Source organism: Falco biarmicus, chromosome 2, assembly GCF_023638135.1.
Source record: "Falco biarmicus isolate bFalBia1 chromosome 2, bFalBia1.pri, whole genome shotgun sequence".
Classification (NCBI taxonomy): Eukaryota; Metazoa; Chordata; class Aves; order Falconiformes; family Falconidae; genus Falco; species Falco biarmicus.
Genome location: NC_079289.1, coordinates 20,198,852 through 20,226,248, shown reverse-complemented (window position 1 = coordinate 20,226,248; position 27,397 = coordinate 20,198,852). Strand labels below are relative to the sequence as shown.

At 38.3% G+C, this 27,397-nt stretch overlaps 1 protein-coding gene across 1 annotated transcript in view; it reads left to right on the top strand.

The window, feature by feature from the left end:
- The window catches only part of XPO4 (exportin 4), an 83,492-nt gene extending 57,752 nt beyond the window's left edge, over window positions 1-25,740 (top strand). Inside the window, exons 11-23 of the mRNA XM_056328045.1 lie at window positions 906-1,048; window positions 1,152-1,297; window positions 2,608-2,785; window positions 4,404-4,563; window positions 6,224-6,393; window positions 7,344-7,518; window positions 8,612-8,905; window positions 9,703-9,883; window positions 11,418-11,536; window positions 12,443-12,573; window positions 13,342-13,459; window positions 14,690-14,782; window positions 18,146-25,740. Coding sequence (XP_056184020.1) covers window positions 906-1,048; window positions 1,152-1,297; window positions 2,608-2,785; window positions 4,404-4,563; window positions 6,224-6,393; window positions 7,344-7,518; window positions 8,612-8,905; window positions 9,703-9,883; window positions 11,418-11,536; window positions 12,443-12,573; window positions 13,342-13,459; window positions 14,690-14,782; window positions 18,146-18,343 — 2,106 coding nt within the window. The 3' untranslated portion in view covers window positions 18,344-25,740. The remainder of the gene's footprint in view (window positions 1-905; window positions 1,049-1,151; window positions 1,298-2,607; window positions 2,786-4,403; window positions 4,564-6,223; window positions 6,394-7,343; window positions 7,519-8,611; window positions 8,906-9,702; window positions 9,884-11,417; window positions 11,537-12,442; window positions 12,574-13,341; window positions 13,460-14,689; window positions 14,783-18,145) is intronic.
- The last annotated feature ends 1,657 nt before the right edge of the window (window positions 25,741-27,397 follow it).

The following is a 27,397-nucleotide window of genomic DNA, read 5'->3' as shown; positions in this document are numbered from 1 at the left end:
GAAACTTGCAATGTTATCTGTTCCTTTGGATAAAATTAATTCCCAATTGAATTTTTGAGGTGATTGTTCTGGAGAAAACCTAAAAGCACCTCAGGTATCTTTTGACCCATGGAGAAGGCAAGCAGATTAGTCTCTTTGCCAGGAATCTGGATCTTATTAAATAGATTCTTGCACAGAGTTGGATGTAGATGTTGGATGAATTAATTATTGCATAGATTCAATTCAATAACTATATAAACCCCTCTCTTTAATTTGATGCTGTGCGAAGATCTCAGAGATACCTCATTCTGAAAAGCACCATATAAAACTTAATTCTGCTATCTCAGTATGTAACAGATGCCGAAACAGAAGTATTTCACAAGAGAACTCTGAATTCATATCAGGCAGTCTTGACATAACTTGTGTACACAGGTTAATTCATGTCATTCTGTGAGATAAGTGATTTATCCCATGGGTAACCTTTTAAAAGCCACAGCTGGCATTTTAGAATGCTTCTTGTTCAATATCAAAGCAGTAACAGGAACTTTCAGTCTGCTTTGAGAGCAGAGGCTCACCCTTCAGTAAACAGCTGCAACTTTGAAGTTGTCAAAAGAGAATGATTTGCTGCATTACATAAAGAAAAGATGGGTTAAAAGCACTTTGAATAAGGAGTTGTGTGTGGATTCAGTTTTTCAGAGTCTCTATAGAAACAAAGCATGTTTTGTGAAATGGTGATTTTGAAACAATGTGAACCCATGTTTACTCCTCTGTTTAACTACTCTGTGTCTAATTTAGTACCAGTCTGTTGTTCATCCATGCAGAACACCTTGAAAGAAAAAGCTAACATAATGTTGAAGATTGTGATGATAATATTTAACAAGTGTAACACTAATTGGTTTCTTCTAATTTTGTTGAAATAACCAAAGACTGCCAATGGTGTGGCCTCTCGGGAAGAAGAAGAAATAAGTGAACTGCAGGAAGATGACAGAGACCAGTTCTGTGACCAGTTGGCCAGTGTAGGCATGCTGGGGAGAATTGCTGCAGAACACTGTATACCTCTTCTTACAAGGTACAAGAAGTCGTCATGTAATGCAAATTGATAAAGCCATCCCATATGAAAAGCCTGACTTTGCCAAAACCAGTGAAGTTATTTTATTGTTATTTGCCCACAGCTTATTAGAAGACCGAGTGACAAGGCTTCATGGCCAGTTGCAGAGACATCAGCAGCAGTTACTTGCCTCGCCAGCATCAGGCTCAATTGACAATAAAGTGCTTGATGACCTGTATGAGGATATTCATTGGCTTATTTTAGTCACAGGTTAGTGAACAGCTTTAAATAGTACTTATTCTGGTACTCTTATTGCAGCTGGAACACCTCAGGAAAAAAAAAAAAAGCCAGTATATCAACTACTCTTAATTGACTACACATTTTATCCCTTATGATGCTTTCATTTTACATACACTGCTTGCAAACTCTTTGTTTTACTTTCTTCTTCCTTGAGCAACATGAATGTTATCTTTGAAAGATGGATGAAATCTTTACATGAGGCAATGTCCTCTGGAAATTCCACAACTGATTTTGTTACAGATTTTTTTGACATCTGTTATCAGTCAACCTATCAACCTATTCAAGAAATTAAGTCTGTTCAAGATACCAGTTGTATTGTCTGGGGGCACATGACTTTATAAGGGAATCAGCGTGAGATCAGGATAACAATATTACTCAGTGGTGGCAAAGAATCAAGTAAGTTCCAGAACCACTCAGTGCTGATGATCCATGTCCTGGCGTTTTATTATGTTTCAGGGAACTGGAGTCTGGAACCTTTTTGGGTTTGATTTTTCAATGGATCTTACACTGTTTGCAAAACATAACAACAACTAAGGCAGTGTCTGTACTTTGTTAGGAGAAATGTATATGAAATATTTTGTGGGATCTTTCTGAACATCTGATGTTTTAGTTGCTTTCAGATGTTGGCATGAATGTGTTTATAATATTGTTGTTTCACTGTGGGATGAAGTTCATATTTGTAGCTCACAGATGGTTATGACGTCAGACATTGAAAGCTACAACTAAAGCTGTAATTGATATTAATTATCCGGACACCAGAGTATTGTATAAAACTCCATGCTTCACCTGATCTGCAGTTGCTGTGCAAGGAAAGCTTTATTATAGCATGTCTTTGGTGTGCCTCTGACAGATCTGAAATGTTAGCAGAACAGAAGGGCCAAATGAGATATTGGTGGGGAGGCTGTAAAATCAAGGCTTCTTCTATCACATAGCAGAAAAAGAAAAAAGTGACAACAGAAATGTTGTTTGGGGTAGGTTTTTTTGTTCCACCCACCTCGCCCCAGTTGAATGACTGTAGTACTTTTACATGAAGCAAAGGTTATCTTTTTTTTTGTTTTTAAATTTGATAGTTTCTTGTCACTTTATGTTCTTCTCTACTGAATGGCTTTAAGGATTCTAAAGTTAACTTAAACATATTTAAACAGCATTAGTCAGAATTTGTGCAAACATTTGATTCTGGTATGATGTCTGCAGTTAAACCAATGGGTTCTCTATAATCAGAAAGCCCTAAGTTAACCTGGGGTAGAATGTTGTGATCACTTTTTCTTTTTTAATGTAAGGCTACCTCTTGGCTAATGATACTCAGGGAGAGACTCCGCTAATACCTCCAGAAGTAATGGAATATTCCATTAAACATTCAGCTGAGGTTGACATCAATACCACACTTCAGATTCTGGGATCTCCAGGAGAAAAGGCCTCTTCCATCCCAGGGTACAATAGAACTGATTCTGTAATTAGGTAAGGATGCATGTTGTGCTATTAAGTATATTAAATGCTTTTTCAGAGGAAAAAAGTGAAACTGAATAGACTTCTGTGAAATTGAAAAGTAAAAAAGCAACATGTAAACTCTGAACATCGGAAATGTCTCCTTAACTAGTATTAAAGTTAGAGCAAATAACTTATAAGAATGATTTTATAACTAGCATATTAAGGCAGTGCTGTATAAAGAGATTAAGACAGAAAAGATGAAGTGTGAGTTTTTTGGTTTTGGTTTGTTGGTTTGTTTTTGGGTTTTTTTGGTTTTTTTTTTTTAGGGTAAAGAAAGGCAGGGTAAATACAGATGATATTTCGAGTCAAGGTGATCCAGGGGAGTCCTGAAAGTAAGGCATCAAAACAGATAAAACTTGAGTCAGGATGGGAAGGCTGAAATGCCTAGGTTGACCTAATAGTCTTCACAGAGCACATGAGCCGAAGTCTTGGAAACAAACAGGAATGTTTTTCTATCTCTACTGAAAACCCATCTTTGATCTGTTACAGAAAAGCCTTAAAATGTCTTAAATTACTAGAAAGTTGGTAGATCAAAAAATCACGTGCTCTGGAAAGCGTTTGCTGCTACTGCCAAGCTTAAGCAAAATTGGTCATCAGTGCAGGAAGAATTGTCATTTACGTGTACATATCTCTGTTAGCCTATAAAAGGAGCAGGAGAGGGCTGATGCCCATGAAGGACTCCTCAGTTTGAATCCTTTGATTGCATTTAACTTTTAATTGACATGGAAGATTCTTCGCCCAAGATTAGTTGTTGTGTACTTCATGTTTTCTTTTCCTGGAAAAGGCTAGAAAAAATGGGTCTTCATTAGCAGTGATGCACGAAATATTTAGAAGTACTGATCACTGATACTATTGGTAGCTTCAAGAAGTGGCTGCCAAACAAGATTTCTTGACGCAATGTCTCGGTGGTGATGGGAACAAAATCAGATCTAAATAAGGAGAGATTTGAGGCTCTTTGGCAATAGCTCTGAAAGATCTTCAAGAAACAGACCACTGGCAACTCCTAAATTCCTTGTGCGCTATCACAGTCTGACCAAATGCCTATACTACAAAAGCTAATATTTAATGTAGTTATGGACTGATTGTATTAATGCAGTCACCTGGTGATCTGCTATTTCAGACTGTTTCTCTGCAGTATTGAAAAAGAGAGAAATAACAGGTCATTTCTGTATTTGTTCTTTAGTGTGTATCACACTGTGAAAGCTGCACAATTAGGATGCACTTGGTCACTAAGCTTAATGGTACAGGGAAGGGAGAATTGGGTTTTCAAAAAGCTTTTCAAGCATTCCAAATAATAGTCCATTTGTCTTCATTCCCTTGATGCTTGTGAGGATTCTTTGTTGCAGTGATTTTGATGTCAAAGATAATCACTTTATCTTTTAATGCGTATGCTGGCTTTATGGAGGATATTTGCCAGTCTATCCTGTCTCTCCCTCCTTGCATTTAAAGAAATAGATTCATTGCAGTTGAACTGCTTTGTGTTATCCTGCTTCTTCTGTCATATTTCAAGAAAAATGAAAGTGTGTGGTAGTCACGTTGTTTCTCCAAAACCCACTCTCAGCATCCTCGTTGTATTTTAAATCTGCAGGTTGTTATCTGCTATTTTAAGAGTGTCAGAAGTAGAATCTAGAGCAATAAGGGCAAATCTCACGCACCTCCTGAGCCCTCAGATGGGCAAAGATATTGTATGGTTCCTCAAGCGGTGGGCGAAGACTTACCTCCTGGTAGATGAAAAGCTGTATGATCAGGTAAGGATATAACTTTTGTGAATTAGTTGGTGAGTATTAGCAATATTATCCTGTGAATGCAGATGTCAGCGTAGCTATTTTAAGGGGCAATGATAAAGCATTTTTCATGTTAAATGGGTTGTAGTTTATTTTGGAATTTGTTTGGAAGTTGATGTTTTCTTCAGTTTTTTAATTAGACATATATGTTGTTAGGGGACCCTTCTTGCACATTTCAGTGCAAACGTAATTTTTTGATAGCCACTGCTGTAGCAGAATAGCATAGCACACTCTCAGGCTGCATAGTGGGTGAAACTCATTGACCACAGCAAATTTATAAGCTACTTCTCACTATCCATCAGATCTTAGTCCATCTCAAATACAGTGGTTGCCCTTGATGGATGGTTTAGTGAGTAACCTGGTCACGATCCTGAATTAGATGTTTAACACCATCACAAGGTAGTAGGCATTAGCTAATGTCATACTGCTTTCTCTCCTCTCCCCATTCTCATTCTCATATGTTCTCATTGTATATATCATGATTTCAATGGTGCATTCTTTGCAAAGGGCAACTTCTTACCATGTTTGGGCAGCACTAATCATGATTAGACCTTGATCCTGATTTTGCTTATTGGACTAACTATAATCCAGCTAGCTGACAGAGGCTGTTCATCCTGAGGAGGTCCTGTTGACTAACTTTCAAGAAGGAAGCCTCCTCCTCCCCACCTTCATTTCCACTATTGAAGCAACTAAGAATACTAACGCTTCAGGAGGGCCCTCCTTAACAAAAATAGGTATACCATAGATTTGTAAATATTTAGAATCATATTATTCACCTTGTACTTACAGCAGAGCTAAGAATTTGTAAAGATACCACTTGGGGAAGAATTGGAGAACATGTAAGATGGAGATCCACATGAGAAACAACATGAAAAAACAAAACAGAGTATCTAGGAAATGCACACGTTTAGTTTGTGTTGACATGTGAAAGTGATCGAAACCTCTATTTAAACTTTATGCTCAGTCATGTATATATTATGAGTTTTAAAGTTAGAAATGTTAGTGGTGTGCTGACAGGAATCCCCTGCACAATTATTACAAAACCCTTGGTTTTCAATCTTGAGAAATTTTTTTAAAGATAGAACAGAAAATTTCAAGGAAGTGTATTTTAATGCGCCAGGACCAGAATGTGACACCTTTCCTAAAAGATGTATAGACCAAAGGAGCAATCTGCAGAAAGCAGATGCGGAAAAATTGCGATGAAAGCTTTTACAAGATTCATCCTGGATCAACAGCTAGGTTTGTTTCTAATGATTTTCATCAGTGAATTTTGAGGCATTCCATTGTAAATTAATGGAAATACTTTTGAGAGATGAATTTGGGATCTTTCGCTTAATTTTTAAAGCTTTTGAATTTTCACTGGACTTGAAAGCTAAGCATACTTAAACCTGATTTTGTAATGAGGTTGAAATTTTTCTTTGTTTTAGGTGTTATGCTTAAAAATGCAAGATAAATTTGGCAAAGATTTTTGTTACAGGTATTCTTTGCCTTTGTCTATGTAACTTTTGTGTATTTTAAGTAGGGAAGAAGTGACAGCCTGAAAAGAATTTGCTGACAATGATTACCATACACTTTGGGGTTCTGGCTTCTGTAAAACTCACTCATTTTAATGCTTTTCTTATAGATAAGTCTGCCATTTAGTACAGCATTTGGTGCTGATACAGAGGGTTCCCAGTGGATTGTGGGTTACCTTTTAGAAAAAGTGATCAGTAACCTGGCAGTGTGGAGTTCAGAGCAGGACCTTGCAAATGATACTGTACAACTGCTAGTAACATTAGTGGAAAGGAGAGAGCGGTAAGTTGCTATACCTCTGGAAGTCAAAAAATTTCTTTTGCTTCCTTTAAATTTTTTTGGCCAAAGTAATCCAGATATAGGGCACTTCATAATTATGTCTCTCTAAGTCAAGTTACTTTAGTAACGTAATATAAATGAAAAAAAAAATAAAGTTGTCTGACAAAGCGAGGAGTGAGACCTGTATTTGAGAAAACATAACCTATTTAGAAGTGCACTCTCCTTCCCTTACCTTTATGCCTCACTCTTAAACAGTGAGAAATGATAACTCTCCTGGTCTCCACTCTTCTTGCAAGGATTTTTGCATTGTTTATTTTTGTTGAACAAGTTCTTCTGGATTAAGAGTTCAGATACTGGCTAAGGCAGTATAAAGCGTGTTTTGTAAACATGTTAAAAATTCTTAAAAAAAAAAATCTAGGATTTGGCTGATTCAGACAATTCAGAGTTTTCTTTGGTATTACAAACCGTGAAGCAGGAAATTCTTGAATGTTTTACTTTTGTGAATTGACATGCAATTATAAATGCAATCATGCATTCAGTCTGCTGAAAGACTGTTCTGAAGTTTGAGGCTTGAAACACTTGAGGAATTTTCTTTTTTGAAAAAACTAAAACCCACAGGAGCTAGTTTTGGAATAAACTGCTTATTTTATCATGACGTAATGAGACTAAGCTTTTAATCCGTGCAGTATGTCCATTAACCCTGTGTGTGTATGTGTGTAAAACTAAAGCACTTCCCTGCTTTTCTCCCGTATGAATTGAGCTACTGTCAGAGTATATACTTTAGAAATTTTAGAGGTGAGACATTAATGATATGAAAGTCAAAAGGCAATTTAGCCTTAGAATAAAGGAATTTAAAAAAATAATCTTCTGACAGCTGCTAGCAGCCTGATGTGCTCTGCTCATACAATTTTGTGAAGCCTTTTCTTTAATTAAACTGTTTTTCCCTCTTTTAGGGCAAACTTAGTTATTCAGTGTGAAAACTGGTGGAATTTAGCAAAACAATTTGCAAGGCGAAGCCCTCCTCTTCACTATTTGTCCAGTTCTGTGCAAAGAACACTAATGAAAGCTTTAGTTCTAGGAGGTTTTGCTCATATGGATACAGAAACAAAGCAACAATACTGGACAGAGGTAAGTTATTGTAATGCTTCTGTTACCTCTGTTTTAGCCCATAGTACAAACAAGTTAGTGTAGGGAATTTCATGGTAACACATAATCAACTTGTATAGAATCTTCTGAGCACCTAGTATTGATAATTTTTTAAAATCATTCTCTTCGAAGGTCAATAATTGTATGGCACCCATGAGCTACCAAAAAATGTATCTAAAACATAACAACCTAAACAGAAACAACTAGTAATTACCTAGAGGATTTGTGAAGCAGCCAGTATAGCTGTACACTTAACAGAGGCTGTTATAAAAGGTTAAGAATTTCCGATGGAACTGTGTCATTTCTTCCTTTTTTTTTTTAATTTGGTGGTGTTATGAATTATTCAGTTATTCACTTAATGATGTTGGCAGTAAGTAAAAAGCTAATGTGGAACACAGTGAAGAGCCTTGGCCAGCTTTTTGTGCCCTGACTCCATTAAAGCTCAGAGTTTTAATATCAGAAAGGTTGGTGCTAGAAAGTAGCTAAAATGTGATCAGAAGGCACCGTATGAGTTTGTAGAGTGTTGGCCTTCTGAGAGAAGCGTGCTTTTATTAGCAAAGCTGTGAAATTAGTGAATGAAGGGAAGACTATAGTGCACTGGAAGTAATTTGGGAAAACATGTAACTATTATGGAAGTTTCTAAACTGGTTCCAAACACAGCTGATTACAAAAGAGATTGTGCTATTGAGAATCATAATATGACAAAGATAGTTGTGCACAGGATCATTGATAAACTGTAACAATTTTTCCCCCTAATACTGAATTTGGAAGAGTATTAAATAGTGAGCCACAGAAAGTCACTGTAATTTGTTCAAACACTGCAAAGTAACATATTTATGGAGGTGCTCATGTTGAAACCAGCCTGCAGGTGATGATGTATAATGAGAATCATTAATCACTACCACTTCATCTTATGGTAATATGACAGATAATAATATGAGCTGTTGAAACTGGAAGTGATTGATTCTTGTACTGCCATGACAAAAGCAATACCTGAACTTGCTAAATTACTTAAATTTCACATCTTGTATAATAGTGTGCTTATCTTAATGTAACTTTTCTGAAAAATTTCAAGGTTCTTCAGCCACTTCAACAGCGATTCTTGAATGTGATAAACCAAGAAAACTTTCAGCAGATCTGTCAGGAGGAGGAAGTGAAACAGGAAATCACTGCTACGTTAGAAGCACTCTGTGGCATTGCTGAGGCTACCCAGATTGATAACGTAGCAATTCTCTTCAATTTCCTAATGGACTTCCTTAATAATTGCATTGGATTAATGGAAGTATACAAAAACACACCAGAGACTGTTAATCTCATAATAGAAGTCTTCGTTGAAGTTGCACATAAACAGATTTGCTATCTTGGAGAGGTAAATACAACCAGGAGGGGAAGAGAGAGTGTGTGTGTGTGTTTGCATGTGCATATATGTGTATACAGTGCTATCCCTTTAAACAAAGTGTAGTGATTTTTAGATTCTATAGAGAAAGAAATGCTATATGGTCACATCTGTCAGAGGAATTCCTTTGTTTAAAAACATACACTTGCAAAGATTTATTTTTTTAATCTTTGTTATACTGTTCTTACACCAATAAATGTAACCAGAGTTTATCACTAGTCTAACTCTATGCATGGGTGGCAAAAGAGTGCAGACCATGTTGAGCAGTTTTTTTAACCATATCAGACTTCTCGGAAGGCTAGTTTAGGAGAATTGCAGCACTGTTTTATGTGACAAATAGAGAGACTCCCTTGGTCCTAAACAAGGCATTAATAGATACCAAGAAGTTAATGGGTAAAATGAGTCAGTGCAGTACACTGATATCTTTGTGCTGTTGGCTCATTTTGCTTTTGCATCTAGACGAGTGCCTGCCTGTTCCAAACTGGCTATGCTCAAACAGCGTGCTGTGGCTCCAACCTTCAATAGCTGAAGTGAGTCCCCAAGGGCTTTTGTTGGTAATCTGGTTTGTGAGCACATCAATACATAGCTGTAAGTGTTCTTATTGTTCAAGGTGACAGTTTCCCTGATTTTGTCTGCAGTTGTTACAAAAAGTGGTCGTATAACTGAAATCAAAATCTGGAGGTATCATCAACCAAGTAATGCCATCTTAAGACAAAGTGTGTCACTTCTAGTGTATGGAAGTTTTCTTACTATCTAACGTTGTTTTATAGGCCAAAGCCATGAACTTGTATGAGGCCTGCCTAACTCTGCTCCAGGTGTATTCCAAGAATAATCTAGGTCGACAACGGATTGATGTTACAGCAGAGGAAGACCAGTACCAGGATCTTCTTCTTATTATGGAACTTCTCACTAATCTTCTATCAAAAGAATTCATAGATTTCAGTGATACAGGTATGAAGGAATTGGTTATGGCTGAGCCATAACTTGTTCTACACTGTAAAAATCATTGTTGGGGCATGCTTGATCCAGATAAAGTGAAAACTGGAGTTCAGGCTTGATTAGATCAAGATATGGAAATTACTATTTAATGTGCCAGTAGCAAAGGAAGAACTTTTCACAGTGTTCTAGCATCTGAAGCTACTATTGCTGGCATAAAATAAATAGGGCATTTAGGAAACAGCTTGCAATCTGAATGTTGCAAGTCTGAACATGTAGTAGCAGCAGTTTTGTAATAGAAAACCCATAGAGAAGTCAGAATAGTAAATTTCCACAAGAGGGCAGGGGCAGGTGGATTGCCATGTTACAAAAAAGTTGGGTCTTTTACCAACACTGAGCTCATGAAAATTCCATCATATTTGAGGTTCTCTGTATTCTTCATTCATAGAACGTTGTTACGTGAATTACATGCAAAGTTAAGGGTTCTCTTTTGTATCCTAACTGGTTACTTTCTTCTGTATATTTGCCACTTAAAGTTGCGGTCATCCTGAATATGATCTGCGAGTTCTAGCTTAGCTTGCTGCATTGCTTTTGAATAAGCTTGAAACACATTTGCATGATTCAAATCTTACCACGTCCTATACAGTTTGCAGAGAAAACACGCTCAGTAACAAACTGAATCTGCCTAGGCTGTTTTGATGTTGTTCATTGTTTTTCTGAGGTACAGCTTGAAAGAGAGAACCTTGTACTCCAAAATTCAGTGCATCAGTCTAGTTTGTCAAGCATGCACAACACAAATACAGGACCAGGTTTAGACTTTGTCCATTGAATGGACAACTCGGAGCCCTGTAAACTATTCCCTTTGAGGTCAGAGATTGGATGTTAGTTGCATGGAGAACACTGTAAAGTACGTGCTGTGAAACTAAGCAGTGTGAATACTACCTAAATGTAACGCCTGGAGATCCAATGTATCTAAAGTTGTCTGCATGTTGTTGCTGACTCAGTGCAGGAATTGTAAAGGCAAGGTCACTGCTAGTTAATGGAAAACGCCTTACCTGTAATGGAAGAAAACTTGGCAATGTCTAAACTACAGAATTTTATGCATTAACCCGTATTTTTTTCTCGCTGTGCTTGTAAAATACATATAAATGTGTAAATACATAACATGTATATATAAAAAGTATAAAAATGCAGTAATGTTTTGCTCACGATCTGTTCATGTGTGCAGGCATGAAGCAGCTATCACTAGAAACAAATGCAATGTTCTGTAACAGAAGAGAGCCCTCAGAGTATCTGAAGCGTTCTGTTTTAGCATGCCATCTGGTACACGTGATTATGAAATGCTTAGTCCTAATGAATATATATAGAGTGAGTGGTGTGGCAGCCTCCACTCACAAAGATTCTATTTTAATACAGTGCGTCATATTTTTGTTTGGGGAGAGGGGAATAGTCCTATTTTCAAAAATTTCTTTATTATAAAGAAATGGGACTCTTCCTTCAGTATCTTTAATCCTCCTTTTACACAAAACCTTTTTTGTCTTTTCTACAGATGAAGTATTTAGAGGACATGAGCCTGGGCAAGCTACAAATAGATCTGTATCAGCAGCAGATGTTGTCTTATATGGGGTTAATCTAGTTCTGCCTCTAATGTCCCAGGATCTGCTGAAGGTAAGTATATTTTTACACGTAGCTGCTAGAATATGAAAACTTTATAGTAATGAGTTCCTAGAATTCATTCCTGTATGCATTCTACCTCTGTAAGCTGAGTTTTCTAGGCTTTTTAAGATGTAAATAACTGTTCTGTAGTTCTAGATACTGTATGAAAAGAAATATTGTAAGCTGAGAAAACAAATCTTTTTTTCTTCTAAAAGTGGGTCTGTGCAAGTCAACAATTAGCCAAACCTGAAATATGGCTTGTGAATCCTTTTTTTTGATAGTCAGAAATGTGATGGGAAGGATAAACAGTGATAGTAGTTTAAACAAAAAAAATATATTTTCATAGTACAGCTGGCTTTTGTATCATAGACATCAGCCGCTTCTCACTACAACAGTAAAATATGAAGCAATGGAATAGCAGTATTTCATTGGGTTGTATTGTGTTAATGTTTTGCTTTGAATCAGGGCAACACCTCTGAAGTGTACCTCAGTTGTCCCCTCTTAACATGCTTTCTCATCTGGTAGCGTTTGCTGAGTGTGAGAGCTGTGCCCATTTTAGATGAAACTTAGTCAAAGGATGTACCCTAGGAGCTCCTCTGTTGTGCTCTGAGTGCTCGTGAGACTTTTACCACACAGGCCTAGACCTAGTGATGCCTGCAGCAAAGCTCCTTGGATTTGTATAGAGCAGATACCATACTCTCACCATCAACTGTTTAGCTATAGCAATCTTTTTTTATTATACTACAGTGTTTGCTAATAAAGTTGTAGCCATCCTAATGACTCTGAAGTTGTGTGTTAAAATTGTCTTTTCTTCTCTAGTGGAAAGCATCAGTCCTGTCTCTCTGTACAGATGGAGATTATGTCGGAATAGAGTTATGTGATTGATTCTAAAATTGCCATGTTTTTTTCTTTTGACAGTTTCCATCCCTGTGTAATCAATATTACAAATTGATCACTTTCATCTGTGAGATATTCCCTGAGAAAATTCCACAACTTCCAGAGGACCTCTTTAAGAGCCTAATGTACTCACTGGAGTTAGGGATGTCATCGTATCCTTTATAGAGCTTGGGAGTGTTTAAAAATCTGAGTTGCTTTTATAAAGACCTGTTAAAAATCTGATTATTTTTTAATTTGTATTTTTTTCCTTTTCTGTCAGTATCTATAATTACATATTGGTAATCAGCTCTTACTCTCCACTCGCTGGTGATTGAGAGTTTCACAGTAGTGTCTATTGAGCTTCTAGTATTAGCTGAATTGCCTCTGACTTGTGGTGTTTGAATGCACCCTTTAAGTGGTTTAGTATGTAAGTTTTTTCTGGCAGCCATTCCTGCCTCCTCCATTACTTCATTGAAGAGTGTGTAACTTCATAAGCCTTCAGCTGGTATCCCAAAGCCATTCCTGAATTAGTTTCTCAGCTGGTAATACAAAACATTGCTGCTGTTCTACTGGGCTGGCTCCAGAGCATTTCCTGTCAGGGTGCCAATGGGCTCTCCCTCTCATAATGGGAGTACCATTTTCACTAATCTGTGGCACGTGTCAGAAACAGATGAGCTTGACCATAAGGGACTCTTTCTGAAAATGTTATGTCAGAGAGGGTTATGTTACCTTAGGGTGTGTAGCTAATAAAAGAAGGCAACAAAGCTGGAATTCTTTTTTCCTCTCTTTTTTTTTTTTTTTAATTTATTTATTAACAGCTTTATAGTAAAAAGAAATCTTAGAACATATAAGCATTTAAAATATTTTCTAGTGACACAGCTGGGAAGTTTTAACAAAATTTAGTTGAAATCTGACTTGGATTCTTTAACGGCCATTATCAGGATGAGTTCAGAGGTTTGCCAGCTCTGTCTGGAGGCTGTAACACCATTAGCAGAACAGTGTGCAAAAGCACAAGAAACAGATTCAACCCTTTTTCTAGCAACAAGGCACTTTCTTAAGGTAAGGTAGCTGCGTTTCATGGTACTTTGGTTTTTTAACATAGAGGTAGTGTCAGGAGGCCAAACAGTGATCCTATCTGACCACCAGGTTAATCAGGACCACACATATAGTAAGAAACAACCCATTACCTAAAAAAATCGGCAGTTTAAGAAGAAAGAGAGCATGAAGGACTGGAGACACTGAACGAGAATACACAGGAGGAGGAAATTACTTAACCACCAATTGACAAAAGACCTAAGCCTCTCAGAATGCAGTTAATATTTATCCAAGCTCTAGAATGAACCTAACTGACAATTTTGGCAGTCAAGTTTACTGTGAAAATTGTGAAATAGAAAGTGTCCAGAATTGTGTGAACTGGAGGCTGGGTAGTACTAAAACAAGAGGCAGAAGAAAGAGCATAGTTGGGAACTGGAAAGAAAATGTTGTCATTTATTTAATGTAGCCAATTACTTACTCATTTTTATAATCCAGTGTCATATTTAGTACCTTCCTTTTAGGACCATCCACTCTATCTCATCAAATTTTGGAGTGACCTGGTAGCAACCAGGTTCCTGCTAACTGGGAACAAAATAATTGTGGAATTTGTGTGTTTGTCTTCTGATTTTGCAAAGATTTCAGTTCTCCTTAAGACTTCTTTTTTTTTACCAAACTGATATACAGACTTCTGGGGATTTCTCATTAAAAGCATACATCAGCCTGGCTGAAAGAATGAGAAATGCCTTAAATAATTTTATTTGTCTTTATACTTCCACTAAGTTAACGTAGCTTTCTACCTTTTCTCTAAATTTCGACTTAAAACTATAGTACTGTTTTTACTAACCTGTTTGGCTTTCCATGAGCTGTAGGAGTCTCCAAAACTTGAGGAAAAAGTTCCCTGCTTTATTCTAGAAGACGAAAGGCTTTTTTATTATTTCTCTGGCATATCTGCAGCTTTTGGAGAAAAATAAAGAGATGGCATTTCTCTCTGAAGAACACACATAAATCAACAGCAGGTTTCAGTACTTTGAGATGTGAATTTGTGCTGTTAAACCATGACTCAACTTCTAAAAGAACTTGGCTTTCCAATTACTGTTATCTAAAGTAAAAAAAAAAACCAATGAAACAACAACCTTGGATGTTTGTAAATACATGTTCATTATTAGAAGTGAAGATGAGGTTCAGCAGGAAACATTGGTAAAGTTAGAAAGCTAAGTTTATGCTTCTGTAACTACTTCTGTTTTGTGATTTCAGATGGTCTTTGATATGTTGGTACTCCAGAAGCACAATACAGAAATGACAACTGCAGCGGGTGAAGCGTTCTACACATTAGTGTGTTTGCATCAGGTATGGCTTTTAGACACTTATGCCCTGTAAAACCAGTCATTTGTTAAAGGAGAGTGGTTAGTGACTGTGTGTCTGGGAAATCACAGAATCATTCAGGTTGGAAGGGACCATCAGGAGGTCTGTAGTCCAGTTCCTTGCTCAAAGTGGGGTCAACACTGAATTCAGATCAGGTTGCTCAGGACTTTTTTTTTTTTTTTTCTCTCGGCTGTCTTGAAAACCTCCAAGATGGATATGCCAAAGCCTCTCTGAGCAGTCTATTGAATCTTTATTGTACTCATCATTCATGTGCTTTCAGCACCTGCCAGTCTTGGTGGCCCAGCACTGGACTCGTTGAAGTTCATCGATATCCTTCTTTTGTTAAGGAGTCCAAAATGGGACATAGTATTCCACATCTAATCTAACAAGTGTGGTGTAAAGACAAATAATAAATACAGGCCAGTATGCTGCTAGTGTTCACTGCTGACAGGGCACACTGTTGACTTGCTTAGCTTGCTGTCCATCGGGACCTTCAGGTCCTTTATTCAGCGGAGCTGCTCCCCAGCCTGTGAGTTCTTTGTCTATATAGTTGCAGGGGTTTAGTCTGTTTCAGCTGCAGGACTTTGTATTTATCATTGTTGAATTTCATGAGATTCCTATCGGTTCATTCCTTCAGCCTACTAGGTGTCTGAATGTCAGTCCTGCCCTTGAATGCACTGGCTGCGCTCCCTAGCTTGGTTTCATCCACACTTGAGGAGAGGGCATTTCCTGTCCTCTTCTAGGTCACTGGCTAAAATATTTAACAGGACAAGGCCCAAATGAGAGCTGTCAGGGCCGCTTGTAACCTGTGTCCTGGTGGAGTATGAGCCATTAACCACAATCGTTTAGGAGCTGATGTTACAGGTGTGTTTTCACCCATGTAGAAGTCCACCCATCTAGACAATAAAATCCCAGCTTGGTTACAAGGATACTGTGCAAGACTGCTAAAGAATTGCTGACATCAGGCATCCATTGCTATCTGCTTATCCACAGATGTAGTCATCTAATCACAGAAGACAGGCTGGTAAAGCGTGATTTACCCTTGGTAAATCCACACTGGCTGTTCTCAGTCCCTTTTTCTTTCACGTGCCCAGAGATAGCTTCCAGGAGTTGATTTTCTTAGTTGTTCAATGATGATAGCAGCATTGTAATGATATGAGCCAACCTTCTGAACCATTGGATGGATTCTGTCAGGCCTCATGAGCTTGTATGCATCAAGATTTCTCAAGAGATCTCCTTGGGTTGATCCTCTTTACTACTAGTAGTTCCTTTCCTCCTTAAACCCTGTCTCCAGTCATAAAGGTCTGGGAAAACCTGTCAGTGAAGACCAAGAAAGCATTGAGTATTATCTTTTGTCTGTTGTCACTCAGTTACCTGCTCCATTCAGCAGCAGCAGGACCCGCATTTACCCTGTTCGTTTTTTGCTCTTTTAATGTACTGGTAAAAGCTGCTCTTGTTGTCCGTGGCGTCCCTTACCAAATTCAGCTTTAGGTAACCATTGCTTTTCTGTCATTGTTCTTGTCCAGACAGTTTCTGTTTTCCTCCTTTGTAGCTGTCCCTGCTTCTGTCTCCTGCACATTCTCCTTGCACTGGAGTTCAGATTTGAACTCCCTGCTTAGCTGGGTCGGTGTCCTGGTGTGTTTATATTGTTTTCCTCAATATTTGACAGGCCATTCTTGTGTTTGGAAGAGGTTGTCCTTAAAGACCTGTCAGTTCTCCCAAGTTCCTTTTGTCTTCAGAGCTCTCTCCCATGGGGCCTCACCTACCAGTCTCCTGAATAAGCTGAAATCTGCTCTCGTGATGTCCGGGGCCTGTACTCAGCTGTCCTCTTTCTTTGCTCTCCTAAGGATCCTGAACTCCACCATTTCACGATCACTGTAGACAAGGCTGCCATTAATTACCACATCCCTGACCAGCTCTCCCTAGCTGTGAGTAGCAGATGCAAAGTGACCCCTGGGTGGCCCATCTGCACTGGAGCAAATGTCAGGGAGGTAATCTCTTGCAAGTCTGATCTGGAAACTTCCTCAAGTTGCTTGAAGATGACTTTGTCCGCCACTCACCCTGTTGTAGTGATTTGTGACAAGCTTCCACCATGATTTCATCTTTACCACCTCTCCTCTGGTCAGGACCCATAAGCACTCAACTAGATTGTTACCCAGTCCGTAGAAAAGCATCCTTAATTTGAGCTCCCCTTTCACAGGAATGGCAATCTTCTATCCTCTCTTTCTCTAAAGAGCTTCTGTTGGTCCCATCAGAGCGCTTCAGTCATGCCACCTGTCCCACCACATTTCAGTACCTGCAGTGATGTTGCAGCTCTGCATCTGCACAGGGAGCTCTAACCCTTCCCGTTGGTTTCCAAAGCTGAATGCATTTCTGCACAGACATTGAGGTTGGCCTCCTTTCAACCTGTTTCATCCTTCCTAGTGAGCACTCTTAAACTCATCACGCTTCCTTGTGTTCTTACTACTCTTGGTCTCTATCTCCTCGCTTACCTACAAGCTGTTACCACCATCCCCCAGCGTGCCCTGTAAAGCCCTTCCTGCCAGGCTGACAAACCTCTGCAAAGTTGTTGCTAAGCCACTTTGTCATGTGGATCCTCTGGTAAGCAGCCCTCATCCCTCAGAGGGACTTATGATCATGTAAGACAAAATGACGCTGTGACACTACCCACGGTGGCAACTTCACGTTGTGTCTACGCAAGCCCTTCACCGGTAGAACTGAGGGAAGTGCCAGTCTGTGTCCTTCGATTCACCCTTGCTCCCAGAGCTCGGTAGTCACTCTGGGCTTGCTCCGGGTGCCCCTTGCAGTGTCCTTTAGTCATGTTTAACATGTTTCTTTGTCGTCTTTTCTGTCCAAGTCGGCATGAGAGCAAGTAGGAAGCTCGTAGGAAGGAATCTAAGCTCTTTGTCCCAGGGAAAAGAATCTAGAAAAGGGAAAACCTGTGGGAGGAGATGGTAGGTATGGCACACGGGGCAGGCATGAAGAAAAGTGCAGTTTGCAGGAATAAGCCTATGCTAAGGAAGAGATAAAGGCCCTTTGAGTGGTGCGCCTTAACGTTTTCGTGTTACTCTGCACTGCAGAGCGCCGTACCCAGCCCTAAAGGCTTTTCTGGCCTTACTGAAAACCCCGCTGTGATTGAAGGGCCTTGTCTGGTTTAGAGGTAGCTGAGAGTCCATGGGTCCATAGTTGCTTCTGGTACTCTAGTCAGTGAAAGTAGTGGGTAACAGGTAGAGAGGCACTGATAGTTTTCTGTCACAGCCTTGATTTTGGATTTTGTCCTGCTGAGAGAAGTTGTGTATATTATTTATTTTTTTAAAAAAGTTCACGAGATTCCTGTTTATTTAACAGGCTGAATATTCAGAGCTAGTTGAAACGTTGCTATCAACTCAACAAGATCCAGTAATTTACCAGCGGTTAGCAGATGCCTTCAACAAGCTTACTGCAAGCAGCACTCCTCCTACACTGGACCGTAAGCAGAAGATGGCCTTCTTAAAGAGTTTAGAAGAATTTATGGCAAATGTTGGTGGACTTCTCTGTGTAAAATAAACAACAAAACTCTATGCCTAATTTAGACCCTTTCTGCAAAATGCACTGAGAAATGCTGAATGCTGACTAAATCTTGTACCTGTCTCTGGGTTCTTTGCAGCCATCTCAGATTCTAGAGAGCCTGGAAGTTTGAACATAACACAGTGGAATAGGAGAGGTCAACTTTGAATCAGCTTCTGCTATTATGTGTTAGCTGCAATCTGTCATACTTGTGTGTGTGAGAGAATGAACAGAAAATTTGAATTTAAATTTTTCCATATATGTGCAAACAGGTATGGGCACAATGAAAAATAAATGCAGTGCCTTTTCCCCCACATTGGTTTGAAATATGAGTGGCCAGATAAACATACAGATTTGTTTTCTACCCAAAATCATGTTAGTGTGATGCAGATACATATAAAGCTCTAAACAGTTTAGCTGATTTTGAGCTTTATTTTTCCTCTCAAAACTTGAGTTTGTGTTTTAATAGGGAAGAAAAACCAAATGATATTTTAACTTGTCTTTAGTTCAGTTTTTCTACATCAACCTGACATTGCATATTTAATGCAATGCAGATTTTTTACATTACATTCTGCTGCCTAAAGTTCAGAGAAAAAAGGTGTATATTTTTGTTCCCCTAAAATGAACTTTAGGAACTGTAGCCATTTCATTGCCTTAATTTAAAAGAGGAACAAAAAAAGCTCTTATAGTTTAGGTAAGAAATTTAAGGCAAGATTTGACTCTGAAGAGTTGGTTTAGGATGTTGTTGGTATTAAGCTGCTTGTGTACCTGTTGCAGCCCTTATTGTTGATGTGTCAGTTTGGAATGAGTGTTTAATGCAAGGTTCACGTGTAGTTTTACTTTCAGTATCTGTTTTGATCCATACCCAGGTTGCACACAACTGCAATGTATTTCTACACTGAACTGTTTGCTTAAGCAATAACTCAAAAGGCATAAATTATTGGCAAACTTTTTAAAGTTGGGGCATTAGCTAAAACAATTATGCTAGAACAGGGGCATCAAACCCTGTTACACAAGGGCCATAATCTGTTTGACTTGAGAAAGGTAATTGGGATGTGTAGTGCTGTGGGGCATTTTTGGGTTTCCTGAATCTAGTTCCACTTCTGCAGAGCCCTCCCAGCTGTTCTCGTTTTTGTTGTGTGTTTGGTGTTTTTTCTAATAGGAGTGCTTCAGTTATTACAACAGTACAATATAGTGCCCAGAGTGTAGTGGACCAACAAGGGAGAGCAGCACATGAATACAAAAGCAAGGCCTGCTTTGGCTCCAGTCATGAGCCAGAGAAAACTGAAGCAAACACAAATGCTGTATGTCTAGTAAAATTGATTTTTGTGGAAATACATGGAGGCAAAAGTGGGCCCTTTTGTTTAAGAAGTCTGCAAGATTATGCTGTTTAATATTTCCCATGTGTTTTTGAAATTTATATAAAATATATAAATATACACCTTTACATGGCTATGTGTAGCATCACGTTTGCCATTCTGTGCCATTCTTCAGCTATTCATCTCAAAATTAGTCATGATAGCCAGAATTCATACAAGACAAATCTCTAATAATGTGCTATAAGTGATCTAAGGTTCTTTTCATTTTTTAGTTAAATCCATACCTGTCTCAAGCATGGATCCACAAGGCCAAAAATCCATCTCTTCATTATTGTCTCTCTTGTGTAAAAAGTAGGCTAGGGCAGATTTACACATTAAAAAGTGACCATAAGACTTGTTAGATAACGTACCTTCCCAGCTAGTATTTTATTTCTAAGATAATTTGTGTAGTATTTTTGAACAGGGATATTGATCTCAATTTTTGTCTTGAAACTCTTACGCTTTTCTTTAAAAGATTTCTTGACTGTGCACTTGCACAAAAGACAACGATCGTAGTAGATCCTTCTGTTTTTAAACTTCTGATGGCTGATTTTTTTAAATCTCTCTGGGTTTTGCTATGTTTTTGAAACTGCTTCTGGAGTTTCTCTTGAGTTGGTACATTGTATAGGGCAGCAGTTCTGAAACCTTTTTTTTTTCTTTTTTTTTTTTTTTTCTTTTCAGATGAAGGGCATTAAAGCCTGGGAACATAAGCAGCAGTAGAAGCTGCTGGTTTGTCATGATGTATTTGATGTCAGATATCTAGACCAAAGGCTTCCAGGACTTCATAGCAAATGCCTTCAAATTTTTTTGGATCTGACTAAATAACATAGTCGTCATTTGTTTTATAACTAGCACTGTCACTATCTTTTTTTTTTTTTAATCCTAAAGCTGGTTCACTATTTAAAAATATTTATTAACTTTAAAATTTTGAAATCCTTTGCCTATTGTGATTGATGAATGGGAGCACAAATAGAATTAGCATTCAGGACAAAGTAATGTGTATACCCATTACTTTTCTTACCAGGCCCATTGTGTTGTAACAAGCAGAGACACGCAGCATCTTTTGACTATCAAGACTTAAAGTATGAACGCTTATTTTCAGAGTAGTTTTGAAGGTTGCTTAAAACTTTCCTTTGCCCTTCATTTAAAATTAATATTATATGTTAAAGGGAAACTGTCCTAGTAATGTGGGGGTTTTTGTAATTTTCCTGCTTGATGTTATGCTAGACACTATTCTCTCTTTCTTTGTTTCTTATTTTTTCTTTCATTCCTGTGTACTCAACAGGGATCTTTCCATGCCATTTTATGTTCTTTTAGAGCAAATGCTACAACATCTCTGCTTAGTGACATCTATGAAACTGTTGCAAAAGATTCTGGGAATAAGTTTTATTAATTCATAATCCTGCTGGCTAAGTGGCTGCTTCTACCTAAACTATTTGGCTTTTATATCCCTTAAAAAAAAATAATTAAAAAAAAATCCTTCAGCAATGTTCTACACATCCAGTTGCTGTAATCTACATGAGAAAGGCTCATTCAAGTCCATGGGAGAGACTCATAGACCATTTTTAGCGAACATTGAGAGTTGGCTCCACATAAGTGTTCTGAAATTTTTATAGCATCACTGCATTGATTTTCCATTCACTGTGCAAAGTGAATAACGGCTCTAAAAACACATCTGGTTTTTGAAGGGGGGGAAAAAAAAGGCAACTCAAACTGAATTATAAATGCTGCATGATATTATTGTAAAAAATGTATTTGTCGAGGCTGTTTTTGCTAAAACAGTTTATTGCTCCAGTGTTTTCATTCTGAAACTAGAAATCAAGTGGCTTCTTTCCCATTTTGCCAGCTCCTTCCCCATTGTGATAGCTAGTTCTAATGCTAATATAAGAATTTTCTGTTATTCAACGTATAATTTTTGATGCTGGCAAGCATGACCAACTAGTTGGGCCATGAAAGCCAAGACCTTGAAAGCACAGATACACATGGACAGGGAGAAGTAGATGACTACTACATGAAACTTCCACTTTCATGTGCATTTATGCCTTAATTATCTTCACTGAATTACCACCAGAATCTGCTACTTATTGCCCAGAGTTTGTGTTTCACTGTATAGTGATAAAGGGCTCACCATTTTCCTCAGGAATGAGAAATATGTTTTCTCAGCATGTCCAAATCCTACTAGTTGAAAGGGAGGGGTTTGAATCAGAGTCATCTCTTCGATAGTGAGTAGCACTCACTAAAGCCCCAGTGTTTACCTGGGTAAATCCCTTTATATCTAAGCCATGTAGTTCTAGAAAAGCTTGCTCAGAGCAGTCCGTTGTCCATTTAAAATCTAATTCTTTAAAAAGCAAAGCAAATTCTAATTTGTGATCTGTAAAGGTATTCAGAAATACAAATTGCAGCATTTGTCTTGTAAAACACTTCAAGTAATTTCAGTTTTGGTTAATGATAACATAAGAAGGGGTGTTTTTTATGGAAGTAGCTTGATGAGTATAAGCGCAGGAGTAGGAGCCAGGCTCCTCTAATTTTGTATCAGTTTTTCCACTGGATCCTCTGTGGCCATTGGCAAGTCGCTAGAACTGTGTCATTGTTAAAGTAACGGTAATACCTACCTACCTCACAGGGATGTTGTGAGGATTAGTTTATGCCTATAAAATGCATTGAGGATCTGAGATGCTATGTAAATATTAAATATTTCAATTTTAGTTTTGTGAGGTGTAAGATTTACTGTAATGAAAACAGAAGATTTTCATAATTATAAAGCCCAGTAGAGGCAGCAGTGGTGCAGTATTCCCCAGAACTGGTCTACTGCAGACGGTAATGCTTGCTGTGGATCATCATTATTTCAATTACAGGCGATTGAAATGGTGGCTGCTTCTTAAATGAGATGAGTATTTCCCACCAGCGTGCCTCGGTTCTGGTCTACACAGTGAGAGGACAGTTGTTAGTTATTCAGGCTTTGGTGCCTCTACTTGTGACAAGTGCCACTTGTGGTGGTAGGATTTTTGGTTGCGTTTGGGTTTTTTTACACTTCCCTGCAAGGAGCAAACACCACTCATTTCTCCTGTACCTGTTCCAGTCACTCAGTATAACCAAAGCCTAATGATAACAATTAATTTAAAGAGCCAGCCCCGCCCCCTCTGTAAATTTGCTTTTAATATGAGTAGATAGTGCCCTCTTTGCAGTACATGAGATTAATGCTTTCTAGCACTAATCGTGAAGCAAATCATGAAGTGTGATTCGCTTTAGAACCTTAAGCTCTTGGCTCTCTTACAAAACCCTTTTTTCAAGATGAGGTTTCTTGGGGCCCTAGCAACTGAGAAATAAGATATCCCTGGCTTTCCCTTCTCAGTGAATGAAAGTAGATTCTGCTTTTCCATTTCTTCCCTTTCCCTATCCTACTTTTCCTGTCCTTTTAAGCCATTCTTATAGAAGGTTTGGAAGATGCTTCCAACCTCAAGGGAAAGATACTACCCATGTGATTTTTCCAATCTATTACAGCTTGATACTTGAAATTCATAAAATCCTTTCTAATAGCATTCCCCAGCACACGTCAATCTCTCATTGAACTATTCCAGAGTTTATAATGAGGAAAAAAAAAATATTACCCTCTTCTATTTGTTCCCTTTGTGCAAAATAAGGAACCTCCATACAGTGAACATGCAGTTTTAAGGCAATAAATGCTAGTACTGCTGTTGGTCAAGCGTGTAAATATTTTAAATGCATAATTCAGTACTATGTTGAGTTTATATATTAAAACCGCAGGGATTGAAGTGCTAGTTGATTGCAAGTATTGTTTTACCTGTACAGTTGAAGATACAAAGTTGCAAGAAATATTTCACAATTTGTTGCAATAAGACTTGGGAAATGGCTGTGTTATCAGGCCTTATCACAACTGAACTTTCAATTTTGAAGTGAACTCTTTGTGTATTTTTAAGATCCATAAGCAGGAGGAGGAGGATAAAATCATTTTCCACTAAAGACTTTTATTATTTTGTTTTGGCCACGTGTGATTTGTGTGTATTCTTGTTTAATATCTTTCTAAAAGCTCACCTATGTTGAATCCCTGAAACAGCATTTATTATACCTCCTTACATCAGAAACAGAAATAGGAACATTATGAAACCTCAGGCTACACGTTGTGCTCTTTGGCTACTGTGACTGCACAGTAATTCAGTTAAAAGTCGATGGGGTAGCTGTAATTTACGTTGGTGCTTAAGGCATGAGTTTGTCCATCAGCAGAAAAATTGTGGTTAGGTGTGCAACAGGAGTATCCCACACTGGACTACAATTACAAGAAATGGCTATGAATATATAATCAAATTAATCTTCTCCCCCATCCTCCAAAAGTGTTTATGGTGACTGTTCGGGTCACTATTATCGGTAGTGTTTGTCTACCCAGAAGGAATAGTGATTTCTGGGTCTTGATTTTTTTTTTGTGTGTGTGTGTGTGTGTAGATATAATCTAAACAGTTTCTGATGGTATTCGGCACAGAAACGTTCTCCAAGCTCGTAACCTGGTCGCATGTAGGTGACATCTAACAGTATATTACTTCAGGTATATCAGAAAAGTTCAGTCACAGGCAGCAGTTCTTAATGTGCTATAATATAATTACATTTGGATAAACTACAGCTATTTTCTATTGTTCCCCTCTTACTGTCATGCACTCAAGCTTTTTTTTTTTTTTTAAGAAAAAGGAAAAAACCCAATAACCAACTTCACAAATCCTGAAAGTAAAACTATGCGACAACTATGGTGGCGACAGCTTGCTATACGTCTTGGCTGTATGTATCACTAGAATTTTACTGGTTTCCGAAGTAAAATTAATGCAGTTATACATTTATATTGGCCTGGCTTAGTTCAGTGAATATTTTGGTGAAGGACAGAAATATTTGAGGTAATTTTGAGGAAATCCCTGAAAACAGCTGGTAAGATTAACAGCAGCAGTGTATCTAAGAGCCTTTCATGTCGAAAATGGAACTATTCAGCTTTACCTTAAATACGAGGTCTGGAATAAACTTGAACGGTTTGGGTACAAAGCCTTTATTCACACTTGTTTGTGTAAGTGTACACAAAACCTATCAGTTTTGCCTTCATAAAACTTAAATTTGCTTCAGTCGTGAGTGGTGGAGTTGGTGGTGTTTTTTTCCCTGCACTGATTTGCTGTGTATTACAGGCAGAAAGGTAGGAAAGCTCAACCTTCCCAGTGGAATTTCTCTGGCAGGTCAGCCGAGGAGGAGGTCGTACATGAACTGGAAGAGAGGAGGAGGAAAAGAAAGTAAAAAGTTTCCAACCTTATGTGAAGAAAAAAAATGTCAAGCTAACCTGTAAGAAGAAAAAGAAATCTGTAATACAAGTGTTGTCCTGTGCCCACATAACCCGTGTCATCCTGCCAAGAATTAGTAAAATCTGCCATTTCAACAAATTTTGAGGGGAAAAGAGAAAGTGCTATTTTGGAATTGTATGAAATGCGATACTATCTGTGTGAATTTTGTTAATTAAATAATAAAATAATCTTTATTTTGACAAATCTACATTTCCGAAGAGAACGCTGGAGTTACCCACCGTGACTGGTATATAGCTTATTACTAATTTTTCTCCCATCTATATTTGAATCACACAGAGCAACTGTTTCCACCTTAACATCTGTCAGATGTTACCAGACTTGATTTTTCTGAGCCGCTTTTGCCTTTGCAAGTTAGGGGAAGGCAGAGGTTTGGGCATGATGTACTTCCCTTACTCCTCCCCTCTCTGTCTGGCCTGCTGTTCGTGGTGGCAAAGGCGTGTCTGTCTGATTTGCTTTAACTTACTGTTCTGGGTGACGCAATTTAGGTTTGTGGCATATTCCAACGGCTTCCAGCCTCTGCTTGGTGTGTACTGAATGAATGTCATCGCTAGACTCCAACATTTTTTCAGTGGTTTAATAAGTTGTCAGGACACTTGATTTAATTGTAGAACTGCACAGATACTTCTAATGGTCTTTTGTTCATGCAAAACATAGTTGTTGTAACTTGGGGGGGAAAAAAAAAACAAACAACCCAACAAAAAAACCAAAGCCAAAACCCCACCAGCCACACTGTGGAGTCTTTAGGAAGATCACTGATGTCCTCACATGAGATCAGCACTACTTTGGGGAAGGCTTACATTCTTCTGCCACTTTAAGGAAAGACTGTTCTTCTGAAGTACTTTTTGCCTGCTTTTAGGCTGTTATGCACTTTCATGATTTCTTAACAAACTACTGTTAAAAATGTACTGTAACACGGATTTTGATAAGCGCACATGTATTTAAAACAATTCACTCAGCCTCAGGAAAGCTGGAAAAATCAGATACCTGTTTTGTATCTTGGTTAAAATGTTTGTTACCTACATCCCTTAAGATGGCCAGATAATGTCTAGATCCTGTGAGTGTAACTATTTAAGATACCAGTATAGTCTGTAAGAGGAGGACAGTGTAATTTTGCTCTAGGGACTGAGAAAATGGTGTCCTCTTATTTTTCTTAGAGGTATATATAGTCTGAATTGGAGTTTCAAAAGCAAAAACCAGTAATAAACCCCCATTTACTGTTCAGGAAAAAAAATACGTTTTCTTTCTTAATGCTAGCTTATTTCTGTTTTCTTCCTTCTCCTTGAAAAGCATGTGTGAAATAAGTGCAAAGGTATGTGTAGGAGAAACTGTAAAATCTGCTGCTGTACATAATGTTTGCTACTTGACTGCATTTTCTGTTCCACTTTAATTTTACTGGTTTTGCTAAATATATTTTATATATTTTCCTTCCTGCTTCTTGTGATGGCCGAGTGATTACATCTTGGGGGGCGGGGGGGGGGGGGGGGGGGGAGCGGAGGACGAAGCAAAAAGAACCACAAGAAGTCTCTGGCCACAAAATTCCATCGTTTGTGTGTTAGCATGTGTCTCGGGGCATTTTTTTTTTTTTTTTGAGAGAATGGCATAAATCAGGGTTAATATGGCATAGTAAAATCAATGTACAAAATGTATAAAGGTGTAGATACTGGTAATTCTGCTTCAGGGTGGTGGGTTTTTTTTAATTACTTCTAAAATCCATTTGAAACGTCAATACCGCTAGGTGGTATTAAGTGACTAGTGGTCACTTAAGTAGAGCATTTTTCAATCTGAAGACTGTAGCTGTCTTTGTGGTCTCCAAGTTATTTCCAAGGGATCCACAAAGCCTGGCAAAAGACAAAGAAGTCATTGTGATCAGGTATCACTTGTGTTTCTAAGATTTGCATCTCCAACAGAGAAAGAGTTGGGAGTCCATAAAGTGAGGATGAAAACTTACTACTGTACTTGAATTCGGAGAGTGACTGCAAGCTTTTAAGAGGCAGACTGGTAGTCTGTCCTACCGTGTGACCCAAGTTCTCAGGCAGGTGTGATGCATCTGGCCCACAGAGCTGCCTCCCAGGGCTCTGACACACGTTTTGTCCTGCATCTGTGGGAGAACGGATCAGTATTGAAAGAAGAAATGCAGTAAGCCTCTCTTACAAAGAAGAGATGTTGCAGGTTGTTCTGCAAGCAGAGCATTTCCACTTCTGTTATTTTCCGTCTTTAGAAGCAGGATTATGTTGACCTTAACGAGAAGTAATCATTGTATGGTCGTAAAGCATCACGTGCTTGGCTGCCTTCTGAATGAACGTGCAGTTGTGGTTTGCTAGCCCTAAAAATGTCAGGATTTGGGGGGG